The sequence below is a fragment of the Delphinus delphis genome, chromosome 12, assembly GCF_949987515.2.
Source record: "Delphinus delphis chromosome 12, mDelDel1.2, whole genome shotgun sequence".
In the NCBI taxonomy this organism is placed as follows: Eukaryota; Metazoa; Chordata; class Mammalia; order Artiodactyla; family Delphinidae; genus Delphinus; species Delphinus delphis.
In genome coordinates, this window is record NC_082694.2 from 51,293,081 (window position 1) to 51,310,849 (window position 17,769).

A 17,769-nucleotide genomic window follows, 5' to 3' on the forward strand; every position below is an offset into this window, starting at 1 on the left:
TTCTAAGATTTGATGGTTCTTGATAGGACATAAATGAAGCAGCATCATTATTTTTCATCATTATTTAAAATAATCCTTTTAAATTGAAACTGGGGCTTCCCTGGTGGCGCAGTGGTTGAGTGTCCGCCTGCTGATGCAGGGGACACGGGTTTGTGCCCCGGTCCGGGAGGATCGCACATGCCGCGGAGCAGCTGGGCCCGTGAGCCATGGCCGCTGAGCCTGCGCGTCCGGAGCTTGTGCTGCACAACGGGAGAGGCCACAACAGTGAGAGGCCCGCGTACCGCAAAAAAAAAAAAAAAAAGAAGAAGAAAATTGTAACTGTATGTGGCTTTTACAGTAAGAGTGGCTTTTATTTTCGCCTGACTAAACAGTCAGATTTTAAAGAATTGACACTTATTCTTTTGGATGGACTGTGTTTTATATGCAGTTACATTGTTTTAGACAAAAATTTTATTTTTACATTTAAAATTCTGCTTTTTCATATTCCTAGAAGTTTTTGAGGCCTCAAATAATTTTTATAGTTGTTTAAAGGACATTTTATGAAGAAATCTTCATTCCTTTCCCCCTTCAGGAAACGATTATACATGGAAGTATTTGAATATACCCGCCCTATGATGCATCCTGAACCTGGCAAATTCTACCAGATTAATCCAGAAGAATATGAACATCCAAATCCTTGGAAAGAGAGTTTCCAGCAGTTGGTATGAAGTATAAATGGAAAACACTGATTTATATTATATATTTTAAATAAAAGTTCCTTTTTAAAAATTTAAACTCAAGAATAGGTTTCAAGGGAATTCCCTGGCAGTCCAGTGGTTAGGACTCCACGCTTTCACTACTGAGGGCCTGGGTTCAGTCCCTGGTCAGGGAACTAAGATCCCAGAAGACTCATGGCACCGCAAAAAAAAAAAAAAACAGAATAGGTTTCAAGTCAGTGGACATTTATCAACCAACAAAAAAGTCAACAATTCTTTTCACTACTGACATATTTATTAATCATTTAAACAGTAGCAGTAAGTATCAGTAGCCTGAGAGCAGTTACACTTTCTCTGGATCTGTTTGAACTTACATTTAAATTATTACCGTTGAGTAGTTATTTAAAGTTTCACATTTAGCTTAATTTTCACATGGTCCTTTACGAATGGTTCCCAGCTAAGGGTGATTTTGCTCCACAGGGGATGTTTGGCATTGTCTGGAGACATTTTTGGTTGTCACAGCTGGAGAAGAGACTGCTACTGATACATGGTGGTTAGAGTCCAGGGATGCTACTAAACATCCTACAGAGGATAGCCCTCACAACAAAGAATTATCTGTTCCAAAATATCAGTAGTGCTGAGGTTGAAAAACCATGTCCTATTTGCTGGATATTACTGAGTCATAAACTGTTCTAGATTTTACATTGCAGTATGCAACAGAAAATTTGTTGGACTGATAATTGTTTTTGATAATTAATGAGAAATTCATATAGTACTAAATTAATTTAGACTGTAGTGTTTATGTTAGTAGTCAGTATTTGTTTTTTTGTTTTTTTTGATGTTTTAGTATAAAGGTGCGCATGTAAAGCCAGGATTTGCTGAACATTTCTACAGTAACCCTGCAAGATACAAAGGAAGAGAAAATATGTTGGTATGTTTGATTTGTCTTTTTCTAATATTTAAAATGATGATCTTACAGTTCTGTACTGACTTTTTTCTTTTTTTTTTTTAGTATTACGATACAATTGAAGATGCTCTTGGTGGAGTACAAGAAGCTCATTTTGATGGACTTATCTTCGTTCATTCTGGAATATATACTGATGAATGGATATATATTGAATCTCCAATCACTATGATTGGTGCAGGTACGTGTAAATGCATTGTCATTAGAATTTTAATATTTTATTTACATGATGGGTTTTTAAAATGCTAGTTACTTAAAATCCAGATGAACCATGATAATATCTTAATTGTAGAAAAAAATAGGAAATATCATGTATATTTTATATGATGGAAATGAAAACTTTAGAGTTCAGAAATTATAAATGTACCTATTTCTTTTTGGGGGGATGTGTATATTTCTTGATGTCAGTACTTTGTCCAGCTGCTTTAGTTGATCATTAGAGAAAAATATTGGTTAATTTTATCTTTTATTTGAAAATACAGAGGATAATGTTTTTATTGCTGTATTTTTAATGAAACAAATGTACTTTTAAAATACTTTCTGTACTGTTTCAAAGCTGTTTTTATGGTCAGGTTTCTAAGAATAAATGTAGTAGTTGTTGAGCACTGATCAGTTATTTGAAGATTTATGGTATATCTGATTTTTTTAAGGATACTGTAGTACGAGACCATTTTAAGATAACTAGTTAATTGTTACTAGTTAATGAAATTTGCATTTACTGCTCTTTCTTCCCTCCCCCATTTCCACCTCAAAGAAAAGTAGGAGAAAGTATAGAAAAATTTTGCCTACTGATTTCCATTACTTTCCAAATCAAGGCCAGTATTGGAAATAAGTTTAAATAAAGAAGTTTCTCTCTTTCTCTCCCTGCTCATCATCCCTTTCTTTCTTCTCCCTGAGCCTCGTTTTCTGGTGCTGCTGGTTGTGATTTGGTTTCCACAAGAAACCCACTTTTTAATATGCCATTGCATTTGATATTAAATACTATTTGTAGTTGAATCTTAATAGAAGTATTACTATACATGGATTTGTGTATAATGGTACTCAGATAATGTCCATGTTAAGTATGACTGCCTTATGAAGGCCAATGAAACATAGTTATCTATCTGATAAAATGAATATTAGTCCTATCTACTCAATATTAATGTTCTTTAAAAGTTCCCTCTCCAAAAAATGTACCCAATTTAAAAGCCGTAAAAAGGGCAGTACTGAATTATTAGTTTTATGGCAGAGTATTTTTACTGATTAAAAAAGTAATTTTTAAATGTCCATTCTATCTGTCTGATAAAGGTAATATACTTTAAAATATTTTCTTCGTAGCACCTGGAAAAGTAGCAGACAAAGTTATAATTGAAAACACTAGAGATTCAACCTTCGTTTTTATGGAAGGTTCCGAGGATGCTTATGTTGGATATATGACAATAAGGGTAAGACATTTTTAAATTTTTAAGTATGTATGTGGAAATCATTAAGGCAGTGGTTGTTTATTTCAAACAAAATTTCTACTTTTCAGTTTAACCCTGATGACAAATCTGCTCAACACCACAATGCACACCACTGCTTGGAGATTACAGTAAATTGTAGCCCTATTATTGATCACTGTATCATCCGAAGTACATGTACAGGTTAGTGTTCCCGTTACGTCTTATTATAAAATGAGTCACTGTGTTGCCCAGTAGGTTTTTAAATAAATTATTTGTCTTACAGTTGGCTCTGCAGTATGTGTTAGTGGTCAAGGAGCATGTCCCACTATCAAGCACTGTAACATCAGTGACTGTGAAAATGTTGGACTTTATATAACAGACCATGCACAGGTATTTTTTAATTTTGTGGGTTTTTTTCTTTTTTCTTTTTTTATCTCTACTGATGTTTATTTCTGGTTAATTGTTGTAGGGAATATACGAAGATAATGAAATCTCCAATAATGCTTTAGCTGGGATTTGGGTTAAAAATCATGGAAACCCAATTATTAGACGGAATCATATTCATCATGGACGTGACGTTGGTGTGTTCACATTTGATCATGGCATGGTAAGAACATTTATTCTTAATAGAAAAATTGACGTCATATCAGTTAAAATTTCAAATAGGTGTCAGCATTTTATCATCACCAAAATGCTGAATTGAAAAGTGTAGGCTTAAAAGATTTCAGCATTATGTTCTAAAGTCAGTATGCAGTATGAATTCTATAAATTCTTGAATCTAACATTATATATATGTACGGAAGATGGAGTCCTTAGGGAATTGATGTGATCTTTGAGGGGAGTAAGGTCTAATCCAGTAGTTCTCAAATGTAACTGTGCATAAAAATCACCCAGACACAATAAATCAGAATTTTTAAGGACGGGGCCCAGGATATGCGTTTTTTGATAAGCACCATAAGTGAGTTTAATGCAGGTTGTAGACTACACTTGGAGAGACAATAGTTTCATCATTAGTTTGACTTCATTTCATTCCTCTTAAATTTTTTTTAACTGGTAGAACTTTAATAAGAAATACAGTGATGATAATACATCAGTTCTAAAATTCTTATGCAGTTAGGCATCTTTATATGGATGATATTATGTTTTAGTTACTACTATGTCATTTTACACAATTTTACAGAGACATGACTTTTTGAGCTCTCTTAGGCCAAAAGTAATGTTCTTGGGTGCCTATTCAGGTATTCTTTTCATTTAATTATAATTTTTATTTTTTTGCCGCTCTGCACAGCTTGTGGGATCTCAGTTACCCCACTAAGGACTGAACCCGGGCCCTCGGCAGTGAGAGCACAGTGTCCTAACCACTGGACCGCCAGGGAATTCCCTAATGTCTAATTTTTGTTGAAGTAATTTTCAAGTCCTAGTATAGCATTGGCAACATTTTTTTATTACGAAGTCAGAGCTAGGAGAGGAGGTTTGACGTGGTGACAAACAAGGATATGGTGAAGTTTTATTGCTATTATATGATATTAATCACGCAACTTTGGAACGTTGAATTGACATCTACAAATTGTCAGCGAAGGAAATTTTGTATTTCCATTTTTTGTGTCTAAAACCCTAATGCAGAGCTCTTTTTTTTAAAACTGAACTAGACCATGAGGAGCACCCTTTTATCAAGTTCTGATTAGTTGTAAATAATTTCAGACCGTCCAGCTTATTATATTCCTGGGGTAACCGTAACCTGAGAAAAACAGTTCACTTAAAACTCAGGCTATAGTTTGGGCCTGTAGATAAGAAAACACAGTGGAGATGACCACTTGCCCTTCTCCAGTTAGAATTTAAAAATTGACATATTTTTGCAAATTGTAGCTCTTTTTTCCAAGGAGTGGGGAAGAGGGGAGTTTGGGAATTGGGGAGTCTGGGCAAAGGTATGGAGGTTATCAAAACATAGGAGTCTTGAGAATTTGCCTCCCCGCCCCTTTGAGTGCCGCCCACATTGGCAGTAATTCTTTTTAAAAATTTTTTTTTTTAATTTATTTATTTTTTGGTCACGTTGTGCGGCATGCAGGATCTTAGTTCCCCAACCAGGAATTGAACCTGTGCCCCCTGCGTTGGGAGCACAGAGTCTTAACCACTGGACCACCAGAGAAGTTCTGGCAGTAATTCTTAAGTGGGGGCTTCCCTGGTGGCACAATGGTTAAGAATCCGCCTGCTAATGAAGGGGACACGGGTTCGAGCCCTGGTCGGGAAGATCCCACATGCTGCAAAGCAACTAAGCCTGTGCGCCACAACTACTGAGCCTGCACTCTAGAGCCTGTGTGCCACAATTACTGAAGCGCTTGTGCCTAGAGCCCGTGCTCTGAAACAAGAGAAGCCACTGCAATGAGAAGCCCGCGCACCGCAAAGAAGAGTAGCCCCTGCTCACCACAACTAGAGAAAGCCCGCGCACAGCAATGAAGACCCAGTGCAGCCAAAAATAAAATAAATAAATTTATTAAAAAATAATAATTAAGTGGAATTCTAAATGGAGCTCGTATTTTTGTAATGGAACTATACTATGCTAATATTTCTTTGCCTGTGTTGCCTTCAGACTTTGTCCCAGAGTTACCTACAATTCAAGTATCATATTTATGCATGCCTCTGGTCTCATTCACAAATGATTTGAGGTACCAAAATAACTTTAACCTGAGTAAATTTCCACATTTTTAAAAGACCTAATGCTGATGGTCAGTTACTAAAATTCATTATAATAATTTACTCTTCACCCCCCCAATACAGTTTACTTTTTATAGATTTAGGTTTATAAATTTTATAACTTTTTTAAAAAGCAAATCTTAGCCAGTCCTGTAGATAGATAGATAGATAGATATTAAGGATTGATGAAGAGATTTGTAAGGTATTATAGATTTATAAAGGAAGGATGGAAAAAAAGTATATCTTGGGCCTCTCTCATCTGTTTTAGTATTGTGATACAATCCTTTAAAATCCTTTGGTAGAATGTTCTTTCATTCCAAGTATTCTTTGTGTCAGCTGCCCATGATTGGTAGGATGACATCACTAAGGTTAACCTTTTAAAGTTTGACTTTGTTTTCTGTAGAATTTCAGAGGACATCAGAATAAACATTTAAACTAGTTTCTGTACTGTTCTCTATCTTTATATATATTTATATTTATTGTTCTCTGAAATTGTCTTTCCTTTTCCTTGTCTATGACTTACTTAGAATTTAAACTCCTGTATTGGCAAGAATGAATCATGAAAGAATTTTTACTTTTTTATTTTAAAGAAATTAATGTTTTTGTTAAAATATTACATGCCCAGTATAAAAGACAAACCTAGAATTTTAAAGGGTATGACTAGACTTTGTCATTGTTAACTGCATGTTTAAACTTTGAATACAGTATGAACTCCCCCTTTGAAAACTGATGAAAATACTTTATATTTCAACCCATTTCTACTCCATCATTTTCTTATTTTTCTTTTGTAAAGCTTTATAACATTTACATTCCTACAGTTATTGGTCTATATTTATATTTATTTACCTTCAGTCCTTTTATCACAGTTTTTCCATTCCTGAATTTTAAAATTTTGGCTCATTCTTGGTATGGCCATTTTGTCATCTAGCTGTTTTGATTTTATTTTTAAAAGAAAGCCTTATGGGTATTGTAGCTTGAATTCTTGCCCCTTGAGAATGCCTACCATTTACCTTTTAACTTGGCTGAGTATACAGTTTTTTATTATACTTTCTTGCCCTCAGAATTGTGTAGTCATTTTTATATTTCTAGAATTGAGTGTGACAGAAGTCTGAGATCATTCTGGGTTTTTTTTTTTCTTTCTGGTGGGATTTGCTTTTCTACTTCAGTATCCATATGTTGTTGTTAATGTTGTGTTGTTTTAATTTTTACTGTTTTTCTGACCATATGTTCCTTTCTTTAGAAACTTGGCTATTTTCTCTATTACTTACATTGCTCTGTATTGCTTTGTTCTTTTCCTTTAAATTTTGTGTGATTTCCTCAAATCTGTGTCTCTTACTATGTCTACATAGTTTTGTCTCTTTTCTGTTTTGTTTCCAATGTGGTTTTCATCTCTGATTTCTTTAATGTATTTTTGTTTTATGGAATCCTACTAGCATATGTAAAATTAGAGACAATAGTATAATGAATTCCCATGTATATCCGTCCTCCACGTTCAAAAACTTTCAGCTCATGGTCAGTTTTGTTTCATCTGTACCTCCTCATACATTGCTTATTTTCTTCTTTACTCTGAATTATCTTGAAGCAAATCCCAGACATCATCATTTCATCTGTAAATATTTCAGCATATATGTCTTTCTTTAAAAGATGGGATTCCTTCTTTTTCTTTTACATAACAATGCCAGTCTCACTGCTAAAAGTAATTTTTCTATCAGTGTTTACAGTTCCCCAATTCTTTGTTTTTTGTTGTTTAATGTTCAATCTATTACAGAGTGTTATTTTCATAAAGTAAAATTAAAATATCATAGCAGTGCCAAATTGCTATAAAATTTTTGAGACATTTATTCTAAGTTTATGAGTTTAACTCATGATAGATTGACAGTTGACAGACTCTGTAGAAATACGGTTTTCCTCTCCTTTCATTTCACTTCGGATAGTCCCCCTTAGATAGGAAATACAAGTTTTAGGTGATAGAAATTGCACATTAGTGTGTTTCTTCTTCAGATTTACTTCGTGTGCCTAAATTATTTTTATGAAAATATTACTATGAGAGTATTTCCTTCCTCTCCTGTGTTCTGTTCGGAACACTAGATCTCACTACTTTAGTAAAAGATCATTGGCTAGGCTTGCTTATTAGAACAGTTACTTGCGGGCTTCCCTGGTGGCGCAGTCGTTAAGAATCTGCCTGCCAAGGAGGGAGGGAGACGTAAGAGGGAAGAGATATGGGGACATATGTATATGTATAACTGATTCACTTTGTTATAAAGCAGAAACTAACACACCATTGTAAAGCAATTATACTCCAATAAGATGTTAAAAAAAAAAAGGAATCTGCCTGCCAATGCAAGGGACACGGGTTCGAGTCCTGGTCTAGGAAGATCCCACATGCCGCAGAGCAACTAAGCCCGTGTGCCACAACTACTGAGCCTGCGCTCTAGAGCCCACGAGCCACAACTACTGAAGCGCGTGCGCCTAGACCTTGTGCACCGCAACGAAGAGTAGCCCCTGCTCTCCACAGCTAGAGAAAAGCCCATGCGTAGCAACGAAGATCCAATGCAGCCAAAAATAAATAAATAAAATAAATTTATTTAAAAAAGAAAAAAGAACAGTTACTTGGGGAAACACCTTGCTTAAAGGTGTACGGTAACATTTGCTCTCAGCACCTTATTCTTCCTTATCCAGATATCACAGTATTTGGCAAGTGTTTGATTGATTATAGTTTGGAGTTGTAGACATTTATTTCAATGAAGGTAGCATATTTTTTTCTCTTTACTTTTCATTCTTTTTTTTGTTTTATTTGGAGAGTTCTAAGAGAAACTCTTGAATGCCTTTCACCCTATTTATATTTAATAAATATTTTTAATATTTATTTAATAAAGATTCCTCTTCAAAAAATTTTAATGAAAAAATACTTAATCTCACCTTTTATTTTTATATCAGTGTTAAGTTTGTAACTTGAGAGAATGATAATTTTCAAGGACTTATTGTAATGTATATGGCAGAGATTTAGAAATGCTTGGGCTGAAAAGTTAACAACCTCTTATTTTAAAATATAGAAGAAGCTCTTAGCAATCTGGTATCTTCTGGTAGGGAAATAAATCATTTTATAATATGGGGTAGTCCGGTAGAATGTCTGTGCCTTTGGAGTTCTATATTTGTGTTGGAGCTTTTGTGGTTTGCATCTTAAGAGGCAAAGTAGAGTTCTGTTTTCTACTTAACAGTCCTGTATTATTAGACCATTTTGCACTAAAGGCATTTCTTAACAAAACAGGTGCACTTCATTAAATGTGCTTTAAAGCAAAATTACATTAACTGAATCCTTTAATCCATAATAGATAGGTTTTCTTCTGATATTATAAATCTATAAGTCAATCAGTTGTTCCCTTTCTGAATGTAATAAAATCACCATTGTAGCAATGTAAGAGGCTTCTGGTTTTAAGAGCATGAAGGAAAAAAATTTTTTTCTTTTCGAAAAAATTTGGCTACTTTCTTTTCTTGAAAATTACCTTAAAACAAAAACTACAGATTAAAACTCCCATCTCTGATGGAACTAGGGGATATCTTTAACCTCTAATCTAAATTACAGTATGGTAAAATGACCATGTGACTATGACCATAGCAACCAGTTCAGATTAGAGCAGATTTTATAATGGGGGCCTCTGGACAAGGGAAAATGAAGAGAGGGGGACTGCTGTTTGCCTTAGTAAACTTGTGGATCTATTTGACTCTCCTAGGTGTGCAAAATTGAAACCTAAAGAAAACAGAGAGGGCATTCCCTGGTGGTCCAGTGGTAAGGACTCTGCGCTTTCACTGCTGAGGGCGAGGGTTCAGTCCCTGGTCAGGGAACTAAGATCCTGCAAGCCGTGCAGTGTGGCCAAAAAAGAAAAAAAAGAAAGAAAACAGAGAAAGAGCATCCATGCATTTGAAAATTTTTTAGTAGGTATACTGTAGCAAAGTATACTTGCAGTACTATATGTTGAACTAGTATAGCCAGGACATGACACTACCTGTTACTGCAGTCTTCATGGAAGCTCAGTAAATAGCATACCTTTTCCTGCCGCATTCTGAACAAATTAAGAAATCAAAGGGACTTCCCTGTGGCGCAGTGGTTAAGAATCGGCCTGCCAATGCAGGGGACACGGGTTCGAGCCCTGGGCCAGGAAGATCCCACACGCCGTGGAGCAACTAAGCCTGTGTGCCACAACTACTGAGCCTGTGCTCTAGAGCCCACGAGCCACAACTACTGAGCCTGTGTACCGCAATTGCTGAAGCCCATGAGCCTAGAGCCTGTGCTCTGCAACAAGAGAAGCCATGACAGTGAGAAGCCCGCGCACCGCAATGAAGAGTAGCCCCTGCTCGCCACAACTAGAGAAAGCCCGCGTGTAGCAGTGAAGATCGAACACAGCCAAAAATAAATAAATAAAATAAATTAATTAAAAAAAAAAATCCCAACTGGATTTCTTAAAAAAAAATCAAAGCCATGAAGTAGCATGAAGAGGCTGAAATATCAACTTCATTACTCTTAGAGGTTAAATCGGAAGATACAACATAGAATGAGAACCAAATAAGCCTGTTTAACTGAATCCCAAAATGAAATAGGCTTATTTCACAGGCGGTATTCATGGGGTAGTAACAGAAGGCATGTTCCCTAAGGGCAGCTCATTTCCATGAGGAAAAGGGTGAAGCTGAATTGAGCATACTCAGTTTATTCTTTCCCAAGTTTACCATTCAGACATGTCATGCAACTCCTGGCAGAGAGAGACAAGTTGCACTCTCTTCTCAATGATGAAAATACCAGAAATGTTGAATTGTTCCAGTCTGACATTAAGCTCTTTCAACCTAGCCTCTTTTAGAATTTGTTTTTCTTTCTTTGATGCTCAGTTTTGCCATAGTAGTCTATATACATACACGTGGTGTCCATCCATTTTTATGTGGTATAAAATCAAAGAAGAAAAAACTTTTTTTATATTTTAAGAAGCCATTTTTGATGCAATCCCCCAATTTTTTTTAAAAGAATAAGATTATAACCTATATGTTAACAGGTAAGTTATAAGTGATTTGTACTTTATTTGTGGAAAATGAAACCTGAAAACTACTTCTAAATGTTATTCTCAGAGGACCATTTTCTTAAAGAGTTAATTATGTAGTGTATTAGAATACTCAGAATTACATCCTGTTTTAATACTGAATTTGGCAAAAAGCCCTACTTTGAGTGCTTACAATGTGTAAAGTTTTATATAGATGCTCCAGAAGTTAGTGTAGTCCTTTCTCTTCAGGAGCTTATGATCAGGTAAAAATGGATATGGCAAATACAGTATAAGGCAGTACCTGGAAGTAGCATAAGAAAATACTTACTGCTAAAGGGAATTTAAAGAGAGAACACATTCACTTTTTGAAAGGAGATAGACGAGGAGGATGAAATGGCTTTTAGAAGTGCCATCTTATAACTATCTCATTTTTTCCTCTAACCTTCAGTCTGATTGAGTCTTAGAATTTAGGATATCAGTATTACAGTAACGTTTATCCTCACTAGAAAATAAGTAAATTTATCTGTTATAGAAAATTGAAGAAGTTTAGAGAAGTATAAAGGATACCATAAGCATCCATAATACCACTACTCATTTAATCACGCTCATATTCTTTTTTCATCCTTCAAGTTGTTTTTCTTCAAATACAATTGACATCATACTGAATGTAGTCTATCTTGAAGTATATACTGTTCTTTTCATTTAACATGATAGTATGTGTAACATGAACATAAGCCTTCACAACATTTTATTGAGCTAGTTCCCTATTGGGCTAAGATGAACATTATTTTGTGTGTCTTTTTCTGTAGTCTCTGATTATGTCCTTGGGTCAACTTTTTAGAAGTTGATTTCTTGGGGCATTTTTAAGGCTATGAGAGTTTATTTTCTTTAGTACTTAAATAAACTTATTGTTGAAGGATATATATTCTTACTGGTAATGGTATTTACGTCCATTTATCGGATAAATCTTCCCCTATTTTTCTTTCCTGGGTTTGAATATACTCACATTAATTAGAGAATTTATAGTTCTCTGTTTTACTAAAACATTTAAAATATGTATCATTTGAAATTTAGTATATATCTGTCTGTTTCATTCTTAACTCTTGAACATTTCTGATAATTTTGAGGTATACATTAAAAAGACTTTTTAATGTCATTTCTTTTTGGAAAGTAGCTTTACCTACAGGTTTAATTTCTCTATTTTCCAGGGTTACTTTGAAAGTTGCAACATACACAGAAACAGGATAGCAGGCTTTGAAGTAAAAGCTTATGCTAACCCCACAGTGGTTCGATGTGAAATTCATCATGGGCAGACTGGAGGAATATATGTTCATGAAAAAGGAAGAGGACAGTTCATTGAAAATAAAATCTATGCAAACAACTTTGCAGGTGTATGGATTACCTCAAATAGTGACCCAACAATAAGGTATTTATATATAATTATGGATGGAAATTATGTTTTCACTTTATGTTTCATGCTATAAGAAAAGTTAAGGTACTTAGCTTTAACTCTGTTTTTCCTAGACACCTGACTACTATAAAATAGATTTTCCTAGTAAAAGTCTGTGCATCTGAATGAGCATAGCTATTGCATTTATTTTGAGGTGTTCTGTTTGTTTTTTATCCATGATGTAAGCCATGTAAGATACTTCTTATGAAAAATTGAAAATGCTGTGATTTTTATTTTAAATTCATCAGACTGCATTATAGATGAGTAAATAGGGCTGTGATCTTCCCTTGAAATCTGAATGACCTTTTTTTTTCCCCCTGAGAGTCAGCAGATAGAATAACCCAGGAAATTAATTATCTCAAAGATACTTAGACCAAGAATAACAGAGAGTCAAAACTTCAAGCTGTCACCTTTCTTTAATAGTTCCTACCACTTCCTCTGGCCACAGTAAGGAAACAAACAGATCCAGTCTTGAAGGCATTGGCTAAGACTGTAGAACAGAGCTATTATAATTTAATCAAAGACCATGAATTATTTTTGTCACATTTTTTTCCACTAGCTTTATAAAAGTTGATTATGTGATTGCCATCTTAATTACTATTCAGCAAATGTGTATAGATGAGCTAAGAAAAGTTCTTTTAAATGGATTAGCTTTTTTTTTTTTAATCTTAATAGGTTTTGGGTTTTTTGTTGTTGTTTTTGTTTTGTTTTTTTGACCGCGCAGCTTGTGAGATCCTAGTTCCCTGACCAGGGATCGGATCCAGACCCCCTGCAGTGGAAGCGTGGAGTCCTAACCACTGGACCACCAGGGAACTCCCTGGATTAGCTCTTCTGAGTTGATTTTTTTTTTTTTTTTGCCAACTTTGGGGGAAGATGTGGAATCTTTTTTTAAATTTATTTTTATTTTTGGCTGTGTTGGGTCTTCGTTTCTGTGCGAGGGCTTTCTCTAGTTGCAGCAAGCCGGGGCCACTCTTCATCGCGGTGCGCGGGCCTCTCACTATCGCGGCCTCTCTTGTTGCGGAGCACAGGCTCCAGACGTGCAGGCTCAGTAGTTGTGGCTCACAGGCCTAGTTGCTCCGCGGCATGTGGGACCTTCCCAGACCAGGGCTCAAACCTGTGTCCCCTGCATTGGCAGGCAGATTCTCAACCACTGCACCATGAGGGAAGCCCGAGGTGAATTTTTAAGAATGCTATTTCGTCTCAAATACTAGGTGGCTTTTCCAAAGATTTAAGTCTTAGAAAGAACTGGAAGGGAAATCACCTACTCCCTCATTTCATAGATTAAGAAACTGAGGCCCATAGAAGTTAAATAATTTTCTAAGGTCACATAAACATCAGTGGCCTTACGATTATTGTATAAAACAAGCAAGTTTTCTGAATAGATGCTTTTTTGTGTTTTGGGTTTTTTTCCACATAATTATAGGGGCAATTCTATATTTAATGGAAATCAAGGTGGAGTTTACATCTTTGGTGATGGACGAGGCCTTATTGAAGGAAATGACATTTATGGTAAGCATGTCGTTTTCTATAAAATTTTAGAGCTTGGCCTGTGTTCCTGACATTAGCAAAAGGACCGCTTGGAAACGTTCTGAGTAGGAGAACTGATCGGGTTTCTTTAAATTCTCAATAAAGATTATTCTGTGACATTTATTCACTTAACAAACATTTACTGAGTACCTTCTAAGTACTAAGCAGTATTCTACATAACAGGGATAAAAATAAAACTTAAGACCCTAGTCTCACAGAGTATCTATGATTCTCTTACATTCACGCCATTGTTTAACAGTTAATAAATTATTTCTGTGACAGTTTAATACACTTCGGTACTAATTAGAAAGGGAAAACCCTTATTCCTCATTAAAACTTCTGAGGTATTAATTCAGGAAACAATTATTAGCTATCTATGTGCTAGACACTGAAATGTTCCTGGGCTTCCTCTTTTGCTAACACTTACTGGATAATACTTACATAAAGCTTACTCAGTGCCAGGCACTTTTTTGAGCACCTTTCCTGAATTAAGTCATGTAATATTTACATCAACCCTGTGAAGTAGACACTATTAAATATCCCCACTTACTGATCAGGAAAACAAAGGCACCAAGAGGTTAAGCAGCTTATTCAAAGTTACTTAACAGCCTGGCTGTAGAGTCTTTGGTCTTAACCACTATACCTATACTGCCTACAGTCCTTCTGCATCTTCTTTACACTCCTAGTTCCTTTAGTTTTGTCTTGGAATGCTCATGGATCATAAGTATCTTTCTGAATATGACATATTTCACAGAACTGTGCTCTTACTGTGTTCCATTAGGCTCCATATGTTGATATTGTAACTTTTATTTTTAAATAGGCAATGCATTAGCAGGAATTCAGATTAGGACAAACAGTTGTCCAATTGTTCGACATAACAAAATTCATGATGGCCAGCATGGTGGAATTTATGTGGTAAGTTAATGAATACAGTTCTAGAATCTCATTCATCAAAATCAGGGTAGAAAAGGGGGTGAGGGCAGAATTATGTCTACCTTTAGGTAGGCCATATTCAACTTTTTCTGTCTGCCAGTGTGTGAATGACTTAAAAGCTTCTAATTATAATTGGCAATATGGGCTGAACTCATAACAACAACTGCTTGGCAGTCTGAGTTATATTCGTTACACTGGGATTTTGCCAATGTGACTACCATAAGAGTCTCTGAAATTTTCCAGAAGTATTAAGTAAAATCATAATATCACTGAGCATTAATAATACTAGACTTGAATATTTTTATCTTCTGAAAAAGCCAAACATTTGAATTTATATTGAAACATAATGTAAGCATCTTGCAAAGTTTAAAAACCTATGTATTAGTCCTATGTCTCCTGTCATCATGGTATCTGAAACTGTCACTCAAGTAAGAAAACGTAAAGGAGTTTCAGAAAGGTCCTTGTGTAATGCCAGGTGTGACTAATTTTTATTCACAGTTCTAGAAATATTCATGTCTTAAATCTTCTAAAAAAATTTTTAGTAACTTGAACCTTGTTTTGGAGTGATTTCGCCAGTGATAAGTTAAAATAACTATTAACTTCCTAGTGAGGGATCTTCAGTTTGTTATATATCTTAGAATAAAATAAGTTCTTTTGTTAAACAAAATTGAATGCTACTACTCTAAGATTTAAAAGTGCAAAACCACATAAAGAACAGTATAAAAACTCTGAGAGCTTAAACTTAGGTAGAGGCTATGTGAAAGAATGTTATCCATTTATCTCCTTATTCAGATTAAAAAACAAAAATTGAGATTTTTTTGGTCACAACCGTCTTAAAAGAGGGAATACACTATAAACTACTTGGTTTACACAAGATACATATTGTAAATCAATGTAACTTTTATTTAGCATGAGAAAGGACAAGGCGTAATAGAAGAGAATGAAGTCTACAGTAATACTCTGGCTGGGGTCTGGGTGACAACTGGCAGCACTCCAGTACTGAGAAGAAACAGGATACACAGTGGCAAGCAGGTAAGATTATGTTAGACTCTCGGGAAATATATTGTTTTGTAAACACTTTTTTTAATTTGAAAAATTATTTTTTTAATTTTAGGTTGGTGTTTATTTTTATGACAATGGACATGGAGTACTAGAGGACAATGATATCTATAATCATATGTATTCAGGGGTTCAGATAAGGTAAATGTTTTCATATTTGGCTTTCTTTGGGGAGGGAGTTGTATGTGAGGTAGGCATGGCGTACCCCAGTATAGTAGTCAGGTGTCTAGGAAAAACAGTAAGAGTTAAAGCTAAGCAATTAAGCATGGCTTAAATTGTCAGAATATAACTTTTCTTAGACTGGCTGAGGACAGCAGCCAATGGCACCTGACATGCTGTACCTGGCTTATTAAATGGGAGCTTCTGTTTTTATGCTATTTCCGCAAAAGTAATAGTTCTTACACCCCTCTTTCTTGTATATTAACAGTTTTTGGTTTGGAACTGTCGTACTCCTGATCATATAATTCAGTCCTTTATTTTATATATGAGGGGAGCATATAATAACAAAAGTTACTTAATCTAACCTCCTCAGTTTAGTTTACATATTAGGAGACTCTGTCGTAATAACATAATCTATAGCTAAGTGTGTTCTGTGGTAAATAGAATTAAGCAAAATTAAACCAGTTTCTTTACTGACAGACTTCTCAGAGCATCTTGAAGGTGATGCTTAATTATTTAGCTAATTCTTACTATGTTTAATGTGGGTTTTCCTACTGTTATCTAACATGGTATGTGGGAGTAGAAGCAATTGAAATGGCATTATTTTCTATTCTATCCATAGGACTGGAAGCAACCCCAAAATTAGACGCAACAAAATCTGGGGAGGACAAAATGGTGGAATTCTAGTTTATAATTCTGGTATGTTTAATCTTTTAATGTTTTTTTCTTGGTGCTATTAGTCTTTAGAAATATACTTTCTAAATAACAAAACCTAAATTTTTGCATTTATAGGTCTAGGTTGTATAGAAGACAATGAAATATTTGACAATGCAATGGCTGGAGTCTGGATTAAGACAGATAGTAATCCTACACTAAGAAGAAATAAAATCCATGATGGAAGAGATGGTGGCATCTGTATATTTAATGGGGGTCGAGGTATTGTTGTTAATTTTGCATTAGTAAAAAACCCAGTTTTCCGTTATTCTTCCATATCTTTAATGATCGATGACATTGCCATTTAATGTGTTATAAATGAGGGAATCACAGTCTTTTTCCTTATCAAGTCTCAAGATGGTTTAGGGGGTTAGTGCCTAGAGTTAAAGGAGAGAGATGTTTACAGAATTTTCCTTTTCCTTCAAGCCACCTTGAGTGTGCCACTTGTTAGCGAGGCTTTTTTAAGGTAGCAGAATTTGTTTACACCCTCTCTCTGGACCTTTTATTATTCAGAATAGTGATATGATTATAATAAACTTCAAAGTCAAGTTATAGAACTAGGTGTGGAAAATTAATTGGTCTGCGAATATATATAAATGTCTGTAGTAAATAAGGATTGCTTTGTACCTGTTCACAACTGTCTTCGTTGGAGAATGGAATTAAGCCAATATGTGCTCAGTTTGGTATCCATAAAGGTCAAATCACTTTACATTGAGGCAAAAGTTCACAGTCCCTGCCCCTTGCAAAGGCATAATTTGTTCATAGAGACTGGGAGAGACTGTCAAATGCAAATTATCACCATTCCTGAAACATCAGTAACCTAGCATTATACATATCTTGTATAGAAGGTTAGCTAGTCATTACTCTAATATACCAAGATTTAATCAACAGAATTTACTACTACCACCAAACAATGATGATTCCATTAATGACATAGACTCTCAAGGAGTTTATAATCTAGCAATTCAGTAAGTGACATTATCTCTGATAGGATTCTTTGTAAGATATAATGAGGAAACACAGTACAGAATGGTTGGTTTTATTTGTAAGGTGTTGGGAAGGGTTCTGGAGTAAAATCTTGAGCTGTGTCTTGAAAAATGAGTATTTACTGGTAAGTTGGGGGGTAGGGGGT

At 35.1% G+C, this 17,769-nt stretch overlaps 1 protein-coding gene across 1 annotated transcript in view; it reads left to right on the forward strand.

The window, feature by feature from the left end:
* FBXO11 (F-box protein 11) overlaps positions 1-17,769 on the forward strand; it is a 99,584-nt gene that overhangs the window by 76,371 nt on the left and 5,444 nt on the right. The window contains exons 5-18 of the mRNA XM_060026668.1: positions 572-701; positions 1,543-1,626; positions 1,708-1,840; positions 2,977-3,083; positions 3,170-3,281; positions 3,364-3,470; positions 3,550-3,687; positions 12,004-12,221; positions 13,669-13,754; positions 14,593-14,687; positions 15,615-15,737; positions 15,820-15,905; positions 16,546-16,622; positions 16,716-16,859. Coding sequence (XP_059882651.1) covers positions 572-701; positions 1,543-1,626; positions 1,708-1,840; positions 2,977-3,083; positions 3,170-3,281; positions 3,364-3,470; positions 3,550-3,687; positions 12,004-12,221; positions 13,669-13,754; positions 14,593-14,687; positions 15,615-15,737; positions 15,820-15,905; positions 16,546-16,622; positions 16,716-16,859 — 1,640 coding nt within the window. The remainder of the gene's footprint in view (positions 1-571; positions 702-1,542; positions 1,627-1,707; positions 1,841-2,976; positions 3,084-3,169; positions 3,282-3,363; positions 3,471-3,549; positions 3,688-12,003; positions 12,222-13,668; positions 13,755-14,592; positions 14,688-15,614; positions 15,738-15,819; positions 15,906-16,545; positions 16,623-16,715; positions 16,860-17,769) is intronic.